Genomic DNA, 20,150 nt, shown 5'->3' with positions numbered 1-20,150 from the left:
GTTATTATATACGATAAACAAATTATACTCAAAACAATAGTATATCAAATAATTGAAAAGGAGTGAAATTTGTGTATTTTGAATATACAAAGTTTGAAAGTTCAAACACCTGTAATAAATAGTACATTTTCCTTATATTAACGCTTCTGCTTGCAGAAAAGTACATGTTTTTATTTGAATGCCTCTTTTTTGCAGGTACTTTACGTTTAGGTTCGAAGCAAGCTGAGAATAAAGGACGACTTGAAATTCATTATAAAGGTGAATGGGGAACAGTATGTGAAAATTACTTTGGTGATATTGATGCCGCAGTAGCCTGTAGACAGCTCGGATATTGGTGTGTAAAACGTTTAACATGTTACATGTTTAAAGCAGAAAAACAAGTGCACACATTTGATTAATTGACCAAAATCTAAAACGTACTATCAGAATTTTAAAATTGGAAGTTCGTTTTTACAGCTATATGTGAAAACGCATTCCCAACTTGGTAACAAACAAGAATTACAATTAAAGCTGCTGATATGAAATAAAAGAGCCAACAATTGAATTTTTAAATTTAGTTTTTTTGTTCTGTGTTTAAAGATAAAAAAAACCATACTTTTATTATACTATTTGTAAATTACATAAACAAATGATACACGATTACATAAAGCATTCATAACAGAGGCATTATATTAGCATTTCGAGAATGTATTTTTAATCACGTATTCAATATAATTTAACTTTTTGGCAGTTTAAAATTAGTGGACAAGCATTTAAAATCATCGATAAGTGTCAATTAATCAATTAAGAATCAGACATCTTATATGAAATTCATATTGAATCCATTTTGTCTTCGTAAGTGTTTTGTTATAAGAAGTCCGTTTGATAGGCTTGATATCGTTCTTTTAAACTGAAACACTGTTTTTGTTTAGAACAATTAAACTATTTATAATAGCTATTTATTAGTTAAGAGAGTTCTGGACAACTATGTATCACGAACTATTAGAAAATTTACTCACTTTATTATCTACTGGCCAAAAAAAGACAGTTGCTTCTATGGTAATTTCTAATTATAATTGTTATTTTATTAAACATTATTTGAGTGTTACTCTTTCGAATATTCACTTCTCTTTGTTTTGAACTTTTGTCAGATACTCTGAACTATTTATTTGTAATGCAGTAATAAACAAATGCCCGCTTCTCTTTACTTTTCTCTTTATGATTTTATCACATGAGGTTAAAAAAACTAATTTAAAAATCGTTTCCATTTTTTTCATGATTTTTGAAAAAAAGGTTCTTATAATCAATGAGGTATAGACTTGATAGATGGTCAATTCCAGTCAAATTTTCAATAATTCATATCTAAAAATCAAGGAGGTGGGCCTTCATGACTTTCTGTTTTTCAAATTCTTTTAATTATATACTATCAATGTATGACAGTTTTCTAAAATGTTTGTTATTTCTAAACAGAGTATTGAACATCCTGAAAATGAAAACTGAGAACATTTGACAATCAAGTCAATGAAAAATATTTGTCTGTGTTTCAAAAATAGCAATATGTTACTGCACTGTTTATAACAACTGCAAAACAGATAGCACCTAAAGATAGACTTACATTTGTTCTATGGTTGAACATTTCATAAATTAGGTTTATACAAATACTAAAGATACCGATAACAGTTTTTTGGAATTGGAACATTGACAAATTAAAATGAATTAGAACATCAGTTAGTGTTTGAAGTAATTTGAACTGCACTATAACTACCAACTGTATTCGTCAATAACCTCGCACCTCGCTAAATCTTAATTGTTCATCTTGCACAATAAAGTACCATAGAGACTAGTACTTCCCGAAATCATTTTGTTCATGTCGTGTTTATCTTGCCATATTTTTCCACTGAGTGCCATGAATTTCAGATATACTACATCACAAAGCAATACGCTTGAGTTACTTAGTTCTGAACAGAAAGTTGTGGATGTCTATATACCTGTTCCTTTTATTTATTTATAGTTCAGGAATGGAGATTGCCGCATCTCGTGTACAGGACGGTCAGGGTACCATTTGGTTTACTGACGTAGCTTGCTCTGGTTCAGAAAGTCAATTAGTGAACTGTACATATAATGTCCATACAGCACAGTGTGAACACTATAAAGATGTTGGCATCCATTGTTTTTTCAACTGTTCAACGGAAGATGAAGGTAGAATGTTGTTCAATACTTAATTTGAGGCAATCGTATGACAATATACATTTTAGCATACAGATAACACACAACATTCTGAGGGTCAACGTTTCCATCATGTTATTATATACGATAAACAAATTATACTCAAAACAATAGTATATCAAATAATTGAAAAGGAGTGAAATTTGTGTATTTTGAATATACAAAGTTTGAAAGTTCAAACACCTGTAATAAATAGTACATTTTCCTTATATTAACGCTTCTGCTTCCAGAATAGTACATGTTTTTATTTGAATGCCTCTTATTTGCAGGTACTTTACGTTTAGGTTCGAAGCAAGCTGAGAATAAAGGACGACTTGAAATTCATTATAAAGGTGAATGGGGAACAGTTTGTGAAAATTACTTTGGTGATATTGATGCCGCAGTAGCCTGTAGACAGCTCGGATATTGGTGTGTAAAACGTTTAACATGTAACATGTTTAAAGCAGAAAAACAAGTGCACACATTTGATTAATTGACCAAAATCTAAAACGTACTATCAGAAATTTAAAATTGGAAGTTCGTATTTTACAGCTATATGTGAAAACGCATTCCCAACTTGGTAACAAACAAGAATTACAATTAAAGCTGCTGATATGAAAAAAAAAGAGCCAACAATTGAATTTTTAAATTTAGTTTTTTTGTTCTATTTTTAAAGATAAAACACCCATACTTTTATTTTACTATTTGTAAATTACATAAACAAATGATACACGATGACATCAAGCATTCATTACAGAGGCATTATATTAGCATTTCGAGAATGTATTTTTAATCACGTATTCAATATAATTTAACTTTTTGGCAGTTTAAAATTAGTGGACAAGCATTTAAAATCATCGATAAGTGTCAATTAATCAATTAAGAATCAGACATCTTATTTGAAATTCATATTGAATCCATTTTGTCTTCGTAAGTGTTTCGTTATAAGAAGTCCGTTTGATAGGGTTGATATCGTTCTTTTAAACTGAAACACTGTGTTTGTTTAGAACAATTAAACTATTTATAATAGCTATTTATTAGTTAAGAGAGTTCTGGACAACTATGTATCACGAACTATTAGAAAATTTACTCACTTTATTATCTACTGGCTTAAAAAAGACAGTTGCTTCTATGGTATTTTCTAATTATAATTGTTATTTTATTAAACATTACTTGAGTGTTAATCTTTCGAATATTCACCTCTCTTTGTTTTGAACTTTTGTCAGATACTCTGAACTATTTATTTTTAATGCAGTAATAAACAAATGCCCGCTTCTCTTTACTTTTCTCTTCATGATTTTATCACATGAGGTTAAAAAAACTAATTTAAAAATCGTTTCCATTTTTTCATGATTTTTGAAAAAAGGTTCTTATATCATGTATATTAAATGAGGTACATGTATAGACATGATAGATGGTCAATTCCAGTCAAATTTTCAATAATTCATATCTAAAAATCAAGGAGGTGGGCCTTCATGACTTTCTGTTTTTCAAATTCTATTAATTATATACTATCAATGTATGACAGTTTTCTAAAATGTTTGTTATTTCTAAACAGAGTATCGAACATCCTGAAAATGAAAACTGAGAACATTTGACAATCAAGTCAATGAAAAATATTTGTCTGTGTTTCATAAATAGCAATATGTTACTGCACTGTTTATAACAATTGCAAAACAGATAGCACCTAAAGATAGACTTACATTTGCTCTATGGTTGAACATTCCATAAATTAGGTTCATTCAAATACTAAAGATACCGTTAACAGTATTTGGAATTGGAACATTGGCAAATTAAAATAAATTAGAACATCAGTTAGTGTTTGAAGTAATTTGAACTGCACTATAACTACCAACTGTATTCGTCAATAACCTCGCACCTCGCTAAATCTTAATTGTTCATCTTGCACAATAAAGTACCATAGAGACTAATACTTCCTGAAATCATTTTGTTCACGTCGTGTTTATCTTGCCATATTTTTCCACCGAGTGCCATGAATTTTCAGATATACTACATCACAAAGCAATACGCTTGAGTTACTTAGTTCTGAACAGAAAGTTGTGGATGTCTATATACCTGTTCCTTTTATTTATTTATAGTTCAGGAATGGTGATTGCCGCATCTCGTGTACAGGACGGTCAGGGTACCATTTGGTTTACTGACGTAGCTTGCTCTGGTTCAGAAAGTCAATTAGTGAACTGTACATACAATGTCCATACAGCACAGTGTGAACACTATAAAGATGTTGGCATCCATTGTTTTTTCAACTGTTCAACGGAAGATGAAGGTAGAATGTTGTTCAATACTTAATTTGAGGCAATCGTATGACAATATACATTTTAGCATACAGATAACACACAAAATTATAAGGGTCAACGTTTCCATCATGTTATTATATACGATAAACAAAGTATACTCAAAACAATATATCAAATAATTGAAAAGGAGTGAAATTTGTGTATTTTGAATATACAAAGTTTGAAAGTTCAAACACCTGTAATAAATAGTACATTTCCCTTATATTAACGCTTCTGCTTGCAGGTTAGTACATGTTTTTATTTGAATGCCTCTTATTTGCAGGTACTTTACGTTTAGGTTCGAAGCAAGCTGAGAATAAAGGACGACTTGAAATTCATTATAAAGGTGAATGGGGAACAGTATGTGAAAATTACTTTGGTGATATTGATGCCGCAGTAGCCTGTAGACAGCTCGGATATTGGTGTGTAAAACGTTTAACATGTTACATGTTTAAAGCAGAAAAACAAGTGCACACATTTGATTAATTGACCAAAATCTAAAACGTACTATCAGAAATTTTAAATTGGAAGTTCGTTTTTTACAGCTATATGTGAAAACGCATTCCCAACTTGGTAACAAACAAGAATTACAATTAAAGCTGCTGATATGAAAAAAAAGAGCCGACAATTGAATTTTTAAATTTAGTTTTTTTGTTCTTTGTTTAAAGATAAAAAACCCATACTTTTATTATACTATTTGTGAATTACATAAACAAATTATACAAGATTACATAAAGCATTCATTACAGAGGCATTATATTAGCATTTCGAGAATGTATTTTCAATCACGTATTCAATATAATTTAACTTTTTGGAAGTTTGAAATTAGTGGACAAGCATTTAAAATCATCGATACGTGTCAATTAATCAATTAAGAATCAGACATCTTATATGAAATTCCTATTGAATCCATTTTGTCTTCGTAAGTGTTTTGTTACAAGAAGTCCGTTTGATAGGTTTGATATCGTTCTTTTAAACTGAAACACTGTTTTGTTAAGAACAATTAAACTTGAGTGAGCTATTATAAATAGCTTTTTATTAGTTAAGAGAGTTCTAGACAACTATGTATCACGAACTATTAGAACATTTACTCACTTTATTGATCTACTGGTCAAAACAAGACAGTTGCTTCTATAGTAATTTCTAATTATAATTGTTATTTTATTAAACATTACTTGAGTGTTAATCTTTCGAATATTCACCTCTCTTTGTTTTGAACTTTTGTCAGATACTCTGAACTATATATTTGTAATGCAGTAATAAAAAATTGTCCGCTTCTCTTTACTTTTCTCTTAATGATTTGATCACATGAGGTTAAAAAAACTAATTTGAAAATCGTTTCCATTTTTTCAGGGTTTTTGAAAAAAGGTTCTTATATTAAATGAAGTATAGATAGTCAATTCCAGTCAAATTTTCAATAATTCATATCTAAAAATCAAGGAGGTGGGCCTTCATGACTTTCTGTTTTTCAAATTCTATTAATTATATACTATCAATGTATGACAGTTTTCTAAAATGTTTGTTATTTCTAAACAGAGTATCGAACATCCTGAAAATGAAAACTGAGAACATTTGACAATCAAGTCAATGAAAAATATTTGTCTGTGTTTCAAAAATAGCAATATGTTACTGCACTGTTTATAACAATTGCAAAACAAATATCACCTAAAGAGATACTTACATTTGCTCTATGGTTGAACATTTCATAAATTAGGTTTATTCAAATACTAAAGATACCGATACCAGTGTTTGAAATTGGAGCATTGGCAAATTAATATAAGTTAGAACTTCAGTTAGTGTTTGAAGTAATTTGAACTGCACTATAACTACAAACTGTATTCGTCAATAACCTCGCACCTCTCTAAATCTTAATTTTTCATCATGCACAATAAAGTACCATAGAGACTAGTACTTCCCGAAATCATTTTGTTCACGTCGTGTTTATCTTGCCATATTTATCCACCGAGTGCCATGAATTTTCAGATATACTACATTGCAAAGCAATACGCTTGAATTACTTTGTTATGAACAGAAAGTTGTGAATGTCTATATACCTGTACCTAACATTTATTTATAGTTCAGGAATGGTGATTGCCGCATCTCGTGTACAGGATGGTCAGGGTACCATTTGGTTAACTGACGTAGCTTGCTCTGGTTCAGAAAGTCAATTAGTGAATTGTACATACAATGTCCATACAGCACAGTGTGAACACTATAAAGATGTTGGCATCCATTGTTTTCTCAACTGTTCATCAGAAGATGAAGGTAAGATGTTGGTAAATATTAAGATTTGAAGCATATCGTATAAAAACTCAATTTTATTGCTTTTCTGTTTTTAAAATGTGAAGCACCGAGTTAATTTTATTTGAATTTCTTTATCTATTTTTCACAGTCAGGTTAGAAATTAAGCGGTCTTTTCCGACACAGTAACTAAAACACGAGCTATACGCCAACATTCACTTTTGTTTCATTCGTATTCGATAACTTATATGAATGGAGCACAGCGTTTGGTAGAATTTGAAAGGGAATTATTGTTACAAGACACACAATGCCAGCGTCATAGTACACACATGGGTAAATAGTAATGCTATGTATGCTGGAAACGTAAATAAATTTGAAACGAACATTGATTATTTGTTTTAAAAAAATTGTAAGGGTTCCACGGAACCCAGTGTCTCGCCTACTTTTGCTGTAACTCTCAGACTCAACAAAACTGAGAAAAACAATCAAGAAAAATATTCCTCTTCATACTATCTTTTGATTGTACATGTTGTAAGAAGTTTCTGTCCAAGTTTGGTAAAAATATCAGTACAGTTTATAATCGAATAAATGTTTTAAAAACTTTAACTGCAGACTGTATGTAACATGTGTAATGTTAACTGGAATAAGAAAAACTAAGTCAATTTATAAGTAAAATACAGATACACAGGTACCAAATATTAACAAAATTTCCTGTCTAGATACTAGCTTTTTATCATAAACAAGTTTCTGTCCAAGTTTGGTACAAATTTAAAAAAGTATAAGAAAGTTATTAAATTTTTAAATAATTTAACCACAGAGTGAATGTGTTGTTTCCTAGCAAAAAACCCAAGTCCATTTTAAAGTATAATACAGAAAAAATGGATTTATTTTTTTACAAAATTTACTTCTTCATACTATCTTATGATTATAAACAAGCTTCTGTCCAAGTTTGGTACAAACCCAGGATAGTTAAAGAAAGTAATTAAAATTTTAAAAACTTTAACCACAGAGTGAATGTAATCTTTCCCCGCAAAAAAACTAAGTCCATTTATATATAAAATACAGAAAAAATAGAATTTTATTTTTACAAAATTTCCTTCTGGATACTACCATATGATCATAAATAAGCTTCTGTCCAAGTTTTATAGAAATCCAGTATAGTTTAAGAAAGTTATCAAATTTTCAAAAAACTTTAACCACAGAGTGAATATTTGTGAACGCCGCCGACGACGACGACTCCGACGACGACACCGACGACGACGGAAAGTAGGATCGCTTAGTCTCGCTTTTTCGACTAAAGTCGAAGGCTCTACAAAACACCATATTATATAAAATACTACAAACGTATGGTATTTTTTAAGAACAAATGAATGGAAAAGACACACTCGTCCTTAAGGCACGCATTTGCAAAAAGGTACTATTCGTCAACATGTTCACAATATCGATAACCACATCAGTTTGATTGAAAACTAAACTGAATGGGATCACATTGCCTAGTTTCGAAATGCATATTTCTAATATTACTGTGATGATGCCACCATGCAATTTTTATAGGTACATAATTAAAATACTTGACCTTTCATTATTATTTTTGTCAACAACAATTTGTAACACGAAATGATGTCCCGTATTGTCCCATGGGGTAAACAGTTAGTTCTTGTATTTTTCTCATAGGTTGAAGAGATTAAATAACAGACTGTGGTATCAACAGCAAGACGTTATCATTAATGCACATACTGCTTAGTCCGTAATAGAACTGATTTGATCATATCAATTTTATAATAAAATGAGTTATCCTATAAAATGAGTGTTCAATAACTGTAATAGCTACTAGCTATCTACATTGAAATCAGTGTACATTTTGTGTTCTACATATTATGATTGATTTTACATTGACTGATATAACTTTTATTTTTTTAGTCAATATTGATATAGTTTAAAAAGTCTTCAAATTTGTTTCATTTTGTATGACTCTAAATGCAAAATTTAAAAGATGCGTTTTTCTTTAAATTTCTAAACAATCACTACTTATATCTGTTGAAGTAATGTCCTTGTTTAATGCTATTTAATTCAAGGGCTAAAAAAAGTGTCCTTATAATATAGTTGGTCTGATAACAGTTTTCATTGTCTTATAATACTTGTAATATCAAATGAAAATGATTATGCATATAGACGCTTTAGTGTAGAACAGTCAATCGTGGTGTCAATATGATAGCACAGACATATTAATTTTGACAGATCTGACCTTACCTTCGAAATTTTACCTGGGGTTCAGAATACTCGGATTCATGTCAATGCCGTACATAAAAGAATTATACTTTTAACATTATCATCTTTATATAAAGACATTTTGCCTCCAAAAAATGAATTTCAACAGTGTTATGGATCAAAAATAAATTTGAATGACCAGTAATAAATATGGATGTTGGGATGTTGTTAAAAGTCTGTAAAAAGGAGATAATAAAATAATTGACAGACTTATATGTTGTTTTGTAAACATAAGAATTTTTTTTTATTATCTAAATTTAGTAGTATCTTTCTTTCTATCATATCTGTCCTAATCTTTTTTATATTTTCAAATTTGCTCGTGATACATAATTGTTTTTTTCTCTCTCACCCTTACATGCATATGCATATTGATAACCTGGAATTAAACACGCGATGACAGATTTTAAAATTATCCTCAATTTTCAAAACAAGTCTTAAGGACCATGCTGGCAACAGATTTAAATGAAGTGAAACATGAACAATTTACGGTAGAGGAGAGTTCTCTCTAGAAATATGAACATTGTTAACACAAAACTAAGAACTCAACAAAAAAACCAATGTAAATGTAAATCAAACATGAAGCATACAAACAAACCTAAAAAAAAAGACAAGCAAGGCTTTGAATATATAAATCTTAATTTGAAATAAAATATAGATAAACAAATGCACAATTAACTAGATTTATCCTGTAATTGGGTGTCTTATCATATATTAACAGCTCTACATATATCGCTAGTCTATATCTGTATTACTGTTCTATAGACGATGAGTTCCGCCCACTTCCGGACTAAGTTTGAATTTTGCTGTTGACGAGTGTTGTATTAACCTCCGTTATCTCTGAATGTGTACTGCATTCACAGTCATATGAGGAATTAATTGACCTTATGCGAACTTAATATAGATTAACGTTCTGTTCGTTTTTAAGCTTTAGAGCACTATGAAATAAACACATTCTGCTAACATAAACATGAGGAACAGCTCAATTTCTAGGGCTCATATCTTCACGTTCAACACTTTAATGTTAGGGACTGTACAATATTTATCTGAAGGTGGAGCCGCTGTACAGCAAATATCTAAAAAAAAAACGCCTTTATGCCCCGCCAATATTTTTATAAAAAAGGTCTATCCCTCTTCAATAAATGAAAAAAAAAGCACTTGGCCCGCTGGAAAAAATAAAACAAACATATGGAAGCATGATATTTCTAAACTAAAATGCACAACGGTCATGTATACATGTATATAAGAGTTGATATTTTAACTTGAATGGATATATTTTAATATTTGAAAAAAGTAAAATCACAAAAATACAGAACTCCAAAATTCAAAACGGAAAGTCCCGAATCAAATGGCAAAATCAAATGATAAAACACATCAAACGAATTGACAACAACTGTCATATTCTTGACTTAGCAAAGTCATTGTATGTAGAGAATTAACCCATTGTCTCGCCTATTTTTGCTGTTAATCGCAACAAAAATGAGAAAACAATTAGTAATACTATTCCATTCGATACTCTATTTTAATTGGGAGAAGCTTCTGTCCAAGTTTATTAAAAATCCTGGATAGTTTATGAATCTAATAAATGTTGTAAAAACTTTTAACCGTAGACTGTATGTAATGTCCACAGAAAAAAAAGTCCATTTGTAAGTTAAATACGGAAAAATTGATTTTTTTTTTCTGGACACTATCTTTTGATCATAAAAAAGCTTCTGTTAACGTGTGTTAGAATTCCAGGATAGTTTAAGAAAACTAATAAAATTTCTAAAATTTTAACAACAGAGGGAACATTTGTGGCCGCCGACAATGGAATGTAAGATCGCTATGTGTCGCTTTTTCGACTTTCGACAAAAGTCGAAGGCTCGACAAAAATGTGAGTACAATATACATTGTACATGTACATTTAAACATTATGTTGGCCAGTGTTTCATTTTCTTTTAAATGATTACATGTATTAAAAGCATAAACGCACAACAATATATTGAAGCGCTGTATTGGGTTATTTTGTTTTTGATTCAATTCTGATTTATTCTTTTAAATTAGTTTTCCCCCACAGAAATCACAACTGTATTCACAAGAACATTTAGACCCTTAAAAATGTTGCATACAGATAATGTATAGGTATATGAACTAACATCATTTTAAGCAGTTGATATCTTAAAGGTGATGTTATTCAATTTTATTTTAATAAATAGTTTTAATCTTTCATACTCTGATTTAAAAACAAATTATGCACACGCGAAGGTTTGTTCAAAAGTTTGCGCCCTGCCAAATGTTTGTTAAATAAAATGTTCGCCCTCCTCAATATTTGCAAGAACCAAATATGTGCCCCGTCCATGTTTGCACCTGCCCCCTCCTCAGATAAACATTGCACAGTCCCTTACATGTGTAACACACAAAAAGCAACCATGAATCAGTGTCAATTTCAGCATCACGTCCAGTTTAAAATTATAAAGCGTAGGATAAAACGTATAACTTTGTTTTAAATCAGACATTGTTTTGATAATTATTTTTTATGTTGAAATTAGTTGTGAAGATAAAATTATTAATTATTCACTTTGAGTGGTGTATTATTGTTGAACATGCGAAACTCTTTCCAGAGTACTGGTCACCATTGGATCGTGTGCATTTGTTTGTGCGTCGTGTAAAAATGCAGCGTTTTGAACATTTTTTTATTAACAGTACATATTGTCTTGATAGATAATGCTTTTTTTGCAGGTGCATTGCGTATTATGGGTTTTATTGAGAATGAAGGACGACTTGAAATCAATTACAAAGGTGAATGGGGAACAGTATGTGATAATTACTTTGATGATGGTGATGCAGCAGTTGCCTGTAGACAGCTTGGATATTGGTATGTATAACGTCAAATCCGTGAACCATTAAAATACGCAGGAAGGTTAATGTTGTTCTAGAGTAAATCAGCTTTTTATTCATAAAAAAATTTAGTCTAAAAACTTTCATACCCAGAACTTTTTTTTATCATCCCTAATATCATCCAGTCCAAAAAGATGGCGTGTGAACGTTAAACTTCAAAGAACTACACAAATGAATGGAAACAAAGTTGTATTTGGATGACAAAGATGATATTTCTCCTATAACAGTTGTTTCTTTCTTTAAATACGCATTTTTTATTAAGAAATAACAGAAGTTACGTACAATCCAACCATGGCAACACCAAACAAGAAACAGCAATCTCGGTATTCGTGAGCTTTCCTAGAATAAATATGCCAAGTTTTAAAGAAGTCAAAAAAAGTTAACGGGGATGCGCCAATGCGATCTTATAAATGAAAGATATTCAAGTTCTTACGCGGCGACATTTGAACACTGAATTGATTCAGATCGATTATTCCCCTTTACGATGTTTAAATGCCGGGAAGGAAACTATCGACATTTTGAAAGTGTTTGACAAGAAATGGACAAATTAAAGATGTTAAATAATGTTATTTTTTAATTTACTTGAAGGTGTTCATGATTATTTAAAGAATCATGGTGCATACGAATGCAAGAGAAAAAAAAGGGGGTACTCTAACGTTATACTTTGTAGATTTCTAAGAGCTTTCGGAATTCAAGGTTCATTTCTACCTGCACATATGTGCCGATTGTATATAAAATTAACTTGCTTACTTTCTTAAATACGATTCTCATAAGGTTTTAACGACTTTGAGTTAACCAAGGATTGGAATAGTAAGATAACGAGATGTCGAACGGCACAAAAGTATTTATAAAAACAAAATGATTTTCCTGATAGGACAAACAACCTTTTAACAAGCACTAGTGCATGGTAGTATGAAGCCCTTTCTATCAAAATATTTATGAGAAATATGAATCTGCTCAGCCATATTAAAGTTGTATTCAATGTTTTTTCTTTAAAAACATTTTGAAATAGTTCACTGAATTATTAAAATGGATCAGAAACTGTCACATGACATGTGTGTATGTGTCTTCTTTAAAACTATATCGGCTGTGAGCAAGAATTTCTAGAGCTATTTTCATTTGTTGAACATGCATCATTCATTCATGACAGTTTTTTAAGTATAAAACATAGTAAACTGTTATAGAAAAACAGTTTTATGTATATACCCAAAATTATCTTAACTACTGGCATATAGACGCAAAATGATATGGACATTTTCCTTTTGTGTGTTGATCTTTCAAGAATAAAATGCAGTCATTTTCTCTGATGTAATACTTTTATTTCTTTGTCTTTAAAGTTCCAGTTTTAATAGCAATGTAATCCTTCCTTTTGTTGTCATACTGAAAATTGTTTCATTCCAAAAGTCACATTTGACATGGCATGGGGTTTGCATATTCAGCACTGTTACAGTTTTGATACATATCCTCAAGCTTTTATCTGTAAAACATGAATGTCACTTTCTTTTTATGCATAGATCTAAAACTGTCCACATATATGGTTATAAATTGTCCATATATAGTTAAAAGTGGACTGACAATTTCCTTATGTGTGTTGATCTTCATATAAAGCAAATGGTTACTCTTTTTCTCTGATTATTTTTTTCCAATTTCAGTTAGGCTTATTCAAACTTTTATAACACCATTGCCTCTAAGTCATCTTCATACATGTACTAAAAAAAAATATGTAAACATTAAGTTGCATTTTAAAGTTATTGGTATTCATGTTTATTATGATATAAATAGAAAACTTCAGTCAAAATTGTGTATTCCTAAAGTATTATTGAATTAAAAGTAAACTAAATGACACAAAGTTCTACATTGATTTAAAATGAACTTTTAATTAATGAATCGTATGTAAAAGTACAATACAGTTTGTAACATGTGTAAGTACAACTTTATTTAACTGATATTTACCCATCACATTGCTTTGCCAATTTATTATTAATCATTATGACCTTCATAATCAATATTGAGTGGGTGTGGCTCAATACAATAGACAACTAAAATATACACCTAACCTGAAGGTATGGATGGTGTTTACTGAATAGATAATAATGCTTATGGGCAAAAAGTGCAAAATGAAGGGCTAACAAATTAAAGAATAAAAAAACAATAATAAAAAAGGATAATAGTGTGTAAAAATACAAAGAATAGAGATAATGAGCAACATAGATAAAGATAATGGGAAATTGTATACAAAAAGCGAACAAAGAACTGAAAACCCCCAGCAGGACTCGTACATTTTAATATTAATACTTACATTGTGTAGACCTCATGTTTGATATTATAGAAACTACACTATTTATGAATTAACTGTCTACCTATTAGTGCAAGGTGTAAATCAATCTGCAAAAGAAGTTACAATAATTACTGAAAGGTTTACATTAAAGTAAATTGTATAAACACCAGATTGTAAATAAACATGACTATAAGAATGATGTGAATTGTTTTAAAACATACTTGTCAAACTTTGAAAAGATCTTCACAAAGAAACATATACTCCAGATACACATTATTATAGTGAATCAATATTACAAATAATCATTTAATATAATCAAATGACTATAAACATGAAAAATGGACAAATTAATAAAGACAAATAATTGAAATGTCCACCTTAAGAGATGATTTAAAATGATAGTATGATGACTATCAGATTTAAAACCATGAATGGAAAGTTGTTTATCAATTATGGCCATGATAATAAATAATAGTTCTCATATATCATAACATCTCATGTGCCTGCCTACACAATTTTATAAAATTCAGGCAAGCCATAGCCATTAGTATGATGCATGCACAGAGTCCTGTATGGATATATTTTTAATAAATAATTCTTTGTTTTATTTTTATAATATATTATAAATTGGAATAAACACCTAAATAAGAAATGATGTAGCATGTGTAATCAGGTCAATCTGAAGAGTCATGTTCAAATATACCTGATAAATCTTTTAAGCAATGCTTAGGTGGTTGCCTCCAATATAAATTATATTTATATGACATGTCTACGAGACAAATTGAGGGAAGAGGGGGAAATTGTTAAGGGTAAAAATGGCGTGCATGGTGTTCGGACTTTTTTTAAAACAAATTCCGATCCTTACGTTGCATTGTTGTTGTCATTGTTGACCATTAAGATCCCATAATAAAAGATATTATACCCGCATATGTGCAAGGCAGGCTAGTCTGCAAAATGTTGACATAAAGTAATTTAGTCAATGGTCAATGAATATATGATTGTTGATAAGCGAGTAAAATAGTGTTACAGACGTGCATAAATCATTAATAGGAAGTTCTTACAGACTGCCTAGTCCAAATAATTATGACGTCTTGGCAGGCTATTTTAAGTTTTTGCTTTGACGCATCCTGTCGATGTTTGGCGTAAAAGTAAAAAAAATATAATGGCCTTTCAAGACGTAATAAGTATTTGAACTACAGCCTGCACTCGTAAAATTGACAGCGAAACGTGTAACGAATTACCACATTGTTAAGTAAACAATGCAGCTTTCTCTTCAGTCTACATTCATAATCGTGAATAACGTGAATATTCACGATCCTCGCAGTAAAAGTCTTAAACAATTTTAAACAAACTTACCTCAAAATATAAGGAACACACGTCTATATTAACGTCTTTTGTTGGAATGATGACACTGACTTCTATCATTACAAGGTACCCGATAAGCTGTTCGTGACAAGCTCAAAATTGACTTCGACGAAACGTTCGCGTGATGAATAGTTCAGAAAATGACGTCAGATTAAGATGGCGATGCAAAAACCGAAAATCCTTGCCTTTTTTTTTAACTACATTAACTTAATTTGAAATGAGGATTTCGCATTGGTGTCATGCTAGACATTTCGGAATTTTGATACCCAACCACACTACGCTTATATAAAATTGAAAGCCGATAAATGTAAAAAAAAACGACATCATTGATCAGTACAATTTGGTTCCCATACCATATTTTAATGACAGAAAAATATTTTGCTTGGCCGGACCTAAGAAAGCATACCTTAAGGTATTTTATTTCTTACGGTCAAGCATTTATTAAGAAGGGATTAAGTTACGATACTGTTATCAGATCATTAAATATTGCATATTTTGGCGTTAATATTGATTCACTTATAGGGTATTTGCATCATCAAACACATTTATTTAAAAAACAGTTGTTGGCATGACACGGGTAATGTTCTTCTCATATATACTATGATGGTATGACACTAAACCCTAACGGGAAGGATATTCCCTGATATTCATATGATGAAGACATAATCTTTCAATCAGTTTAAATGAAATCTGGAGCTGGCATGTCAGTTAACTGCTAGTAGTCTGTTGTTATTTATGTATTATTGTCATTTTGTTTATTTTCTTTGGTTACATTATCTAACATCAGACTCGGACTTCTCTTGAACTGAATTTTAATGTGCGTATTGTTATGCGTTTACTTTTCTACATTGGCTAGCAGTACATGTATAAGGGGAGGGTTGATATCTCATAAACATGTTTTGCGCCTGTCCCAAGTCAAAAGCCCCTGGCCGTTGTTATTCTTGTATTATTTTAAATTTTTCTTTTTTTGTGTGTACAATTTGGAGTTTAGTATGGCGTTCATTATCACTGAACTAGTATATATATTTGTTTAAAGGACAGCTGAAAGACGCCTCCGGGTGCGGGAATTTCTCGCTGCATTGAAGACCTGTTGGTGACCTTCTGTTGTTGTCCGTTCTATGGTCGGGTTGTTGTCTCTTTGACACATTCTCCATTTCCATTCTCAATTTTATATTCCATTCCACACACTTGAGATTGATTTTTTTAAATCGACTTGTGAAAAATTTCACTTTTAAGACGGAAAATGTATATCTTAGTGAATGTTATTACAAGAGTTCAATGTGAAATAATACATCGTTAGTTGATGAAATTCCGATACCATTGAACGAGATAAAGAAACAAATGTGTTTCGTAAAAGTCATAAGAAACGAGTGACCGGTGAAAAATAATGTTCTTCCAATTCTTAAACCAATGCATACAAACATCATAAACTTAGTCTTCTGTGCTCGAATTTATCATTTTTTTCGTGTAAATTTCATAAAATCGTCATTTTTTTTCGGTCGGTCAGTGTTGTTGTAAAAATATGGCAGGTTCGTGTTTTGAAGCCGAAGTTTAACGATTGTCACCTGTTTGTCAACAATTGACGAAAAATAAACGAAAAAGCATGAAAATTGAATACGTGTTTCACATGTAAATTTAGATAATAGTTTATTTTAAGGACATCCATGCGTATTGTGGTCACCGGATTTTTACGAGATGGGTCACACTGAGGTCACCTTGCATACTGAAAATATATCGGGGGAATAGCTTGCTGGATTCAATTCAAATAAAGTAAACTTCTTCTAAATATGAATAAATTAAAGAATTTTCTTCAGAAAAAAGTATATGTACATAAGTTTTACAATGAAAACTATCCATTGAGTTATAAAAAACATATGCATTATTTTTTTTTTGATTTGAGGTTTCTTATGACTTTAAACAAATGTGTTTCGTTAATCAAACCGTATTCCATTTAAATTGGAATTGAATTATAAAAACACACTCTATATATCACCTGCCATGCACCTACTTTGATCCAAGAATACTTATATTGTTCCTGTTGCATCTACACTATAAACTACTCTTTTTTATTACAGTATACTCATAATGTTAATGTTAACACGTTTCCCAGTAAGTACCTGAATTTCTTCAAAAAATATAAATCACTAAGGAATAAGCTAAACATCTTTTGAAATAAATTTACTGGAACTTTAATTTATTTCTCTCTGAAATTGTCTTTTTGCGAACAGTTGTTGAAATGTATATCTAGTAATCAGGCGATTTTTTTCAATAATCTAACAGAATAAAGATCACTGAACGGAAAGTAGAGAATATTAAACTACATGTACCTTACATTTTCTTTAGTTCAGGAATGATGATTGCCGCATCTCGTGTACAAGATGGCCAAGATACCATTTGGTTAAGTGATGTTGTTTGCTCAGGTTCAGAAAGTAAATTAGTGAACTGTATATACAATGTCCATACAACACGCTGTGAGCACTATGAAGATGTTGGCATCCATTGTTTTCTCAGCTGTCCAACAGAATATAAAGGTAGGATTTGGTTCAACTTTGAGGAATTTTCCATAACCTGTTCACGATAAAGATAATCTAATCAGGGTCATTGGTAATGTAATCGAAAGATTATCCAGAAGGACTTTGATTAACATCTAAAACACGAAATTGTGCCCACTTTCTGAGGGTGATTTTCTTCTTGGCTTCGATAAAATTTTGTATTACATTTAACAAAAGAAAAGTTTTAGCGTGTATAATACACATAATCAACTGTATAGATTCGTATATATATTTGTGAATATTGTTTGCAGACTTTATACTTATGTAAAGCACAACGTGTATTTATTTGAAAAAATCAAGTCACAAATAGTGATGATATGTGGGGGACTCAATACAGCCGTATGAAAACTGATTCCTTTGAGTAAACTTTAATATCAAATCAGCAAGGGATGATCATATTGTCAGGAGGTCAGATGTTTCGAAATTTTTTAATCCGTTGCAGTTACTATAGTTGAAATTAAAGATGCACAATTATTTATATGTCAATGTAATATTACGAGTTAAGAATTCTTATAATACAGAATCAGTCACCTGTTGTCAGTTATATCACTTCTGGTCGGCGAAGCCAGGTTGTAATTCATTGAAAACACACAGAACCAATTGTTGAGCGGTTTCAATGTCTTGTATGCTACAGTTTTTTTTAGCAACATTTCATATTTTTAGTAAATTATGAATGAAAGTATTTGAATAATAAAGTCAGTACAATATATTAATGTATATATTTGTTTAATACTTGGTTGTATAATGATATTATGATTATTTAACATTTATCTAACAGCTTATGTATACTAAATCACGCCATGTTCCGTTAAGATGATTCCTTGTTATATTCTATTTATTAGTGATTATATAAAATGTTCAAATATCTAATTTGCTTTTTGTTTATTATGCTATTTTGCTTTTTCTTATATTTTGCTGTACGTTGACCATAGGCTGCTTAGTGTTAAGATTTGATAAAAATAACTACTTTAATGTATATACATAAAGAAAACAATTTTGAAAATCATTATATACATTTTTTCTACGATGTGTATAAACATGTATAATGATTCATGTTAATAAACAGAAGAAAACAAACCAATTTTTATTATTTCACATTAATTGCAATGATATTGGGAACTGAAGATCAAAAGTTTATGTGTCTTAGATATGATGAAACAGTAACCGTTTTTAAATCTAAACAATAAGAAATGAGAAAGAAATATCTTTTAGCATTTTTCCTGTTCAATAACTAAACAATTGTCTATTTGACGTAAAGAATTATACAGTTAATAGAACTTGCAATTAGTCAATATACGAATAAGTGGTTTTCTTGTTGTTGTTTGCATGTCACATGAAAAACTAATTAATTAATTAAAACTATTTCTTTTCCAACACACAACATGAATGGAACCGAATTATCATTAATGGACATTACATGATGCTCACGTTTAACAGTATAAAGTACAAATCCTTTCTTACCATAACTGCAGGAGGATCCAAATTAGTATCTTGAACGAAATTTTTAGCCAGATGCTTACTTCTCGTTATCAGTGAAAACATGACTTGGTAATATTTATGACCACATAATATCAGGTAAGGAAAGCTAACACGTCCATGATTATGTAATCAATCAATGGTTGTATCCCAATGCATAACGATAAACATTTGACTTACTGTTTTATCGTCACTTTTATCTAATTAATTTTCTAAAATTATTCAAACTAAAAATCATTTATCAAAACATTTGAAATTGGACATAAACCTAATAAAGATAATGTTCTTTCGCAACATGCACTAGACTAAACATTTAAAACTGTATGGTGAGTTGTTAACAGCTATTATTGTACATGAAAAACATGGATAAACGTATAAATTATTGACATTAATAAATTAAAAAAGATTACATCAATCATCAGTCAATGTTAATGCTTCAGATAAGCTACACCCACTTTTATTGTACTTCATTTATTCCAATCAACAGTGTACTGCATCATAACGATTAGTAGCAAGGACCAAAGCCACATTTGCATAATTGTTAGGTGTGTAGTATGTTTTACACTGACATGTTAATATCAGCGATGCTGATCAAGTTGTATTACACATATATCA

General features: G+C 30.4%; 1 protein-coding gene across 1 annotated transcript; it reads left to right on the top strand.

Moving 5' to 3' along the window:
* Positions 1-1,997: 1,997 nt before the first annotated feature.
* On the top strand, positions 1,998-18,851 carry LOC134689977 (neurotrypsin-like). Its single transcript, XM_063549947.1, has 8 exons — positions 1,998-2,178; positions 2,475-2,613; positions 4,284-4,471; positions 4,765-4,903; positions 6,559-6,746; positions 11,706-11,841; positions 17,851-18,038; positions 18,838-18,851. Exons 1-8 carry the CDS (start codon positions 1,998-2,000, stop codon positions 18,849-18,851), a joined length of 1,173 nt encoding a protein of 390 aa, XP_063406017.1.
* Positions 18,852-20,150: the final 1,299 nt, after the last annotated feature.

Source organism: Mytilus trossulus, chromosome 11 (assembly GCF_036588685.1).
Source record: "Mytilus trossulus isolate FHL-02 chromosome 11, PNRI_Mtr1.1.1.hap1, whole genome shotgun sequence".
NCBI classification, from domain to species: Eukaryota; Metazoa; Mollusca; class Bivalvia; order Mytilida; family Mytilidae; genus Mytilus; species Mytilus trossulus.
This window is presented reverse-complemented; position numbering and strand designations above follow the sequence as displayed.

Bases quoted from the DNA above. Each gene is read 5' to 3' on its own strand.
- LOC134689977 (XM_063549947.1), top strand. From the start codon at position 1,998: ATGGAGATTGCCGCATCTCGTGTACAGGACGGTCAGGGTACCATTTGG. The intron at 2,614-4,283 runs GTGTGTAAAACG...ATTTATTTATAG, and splicing joins TGTAGACAGCTCGGATATTG to TTCAGGAATGGTGATTGCCG. The intron at 4,472-4,764 runs GTAGAATGTTGT...TCTTATTTGCAG, and splicing joins CTGTTCAACGGAAGATGAAG to GTACTTTACGTTTAGGTTCG.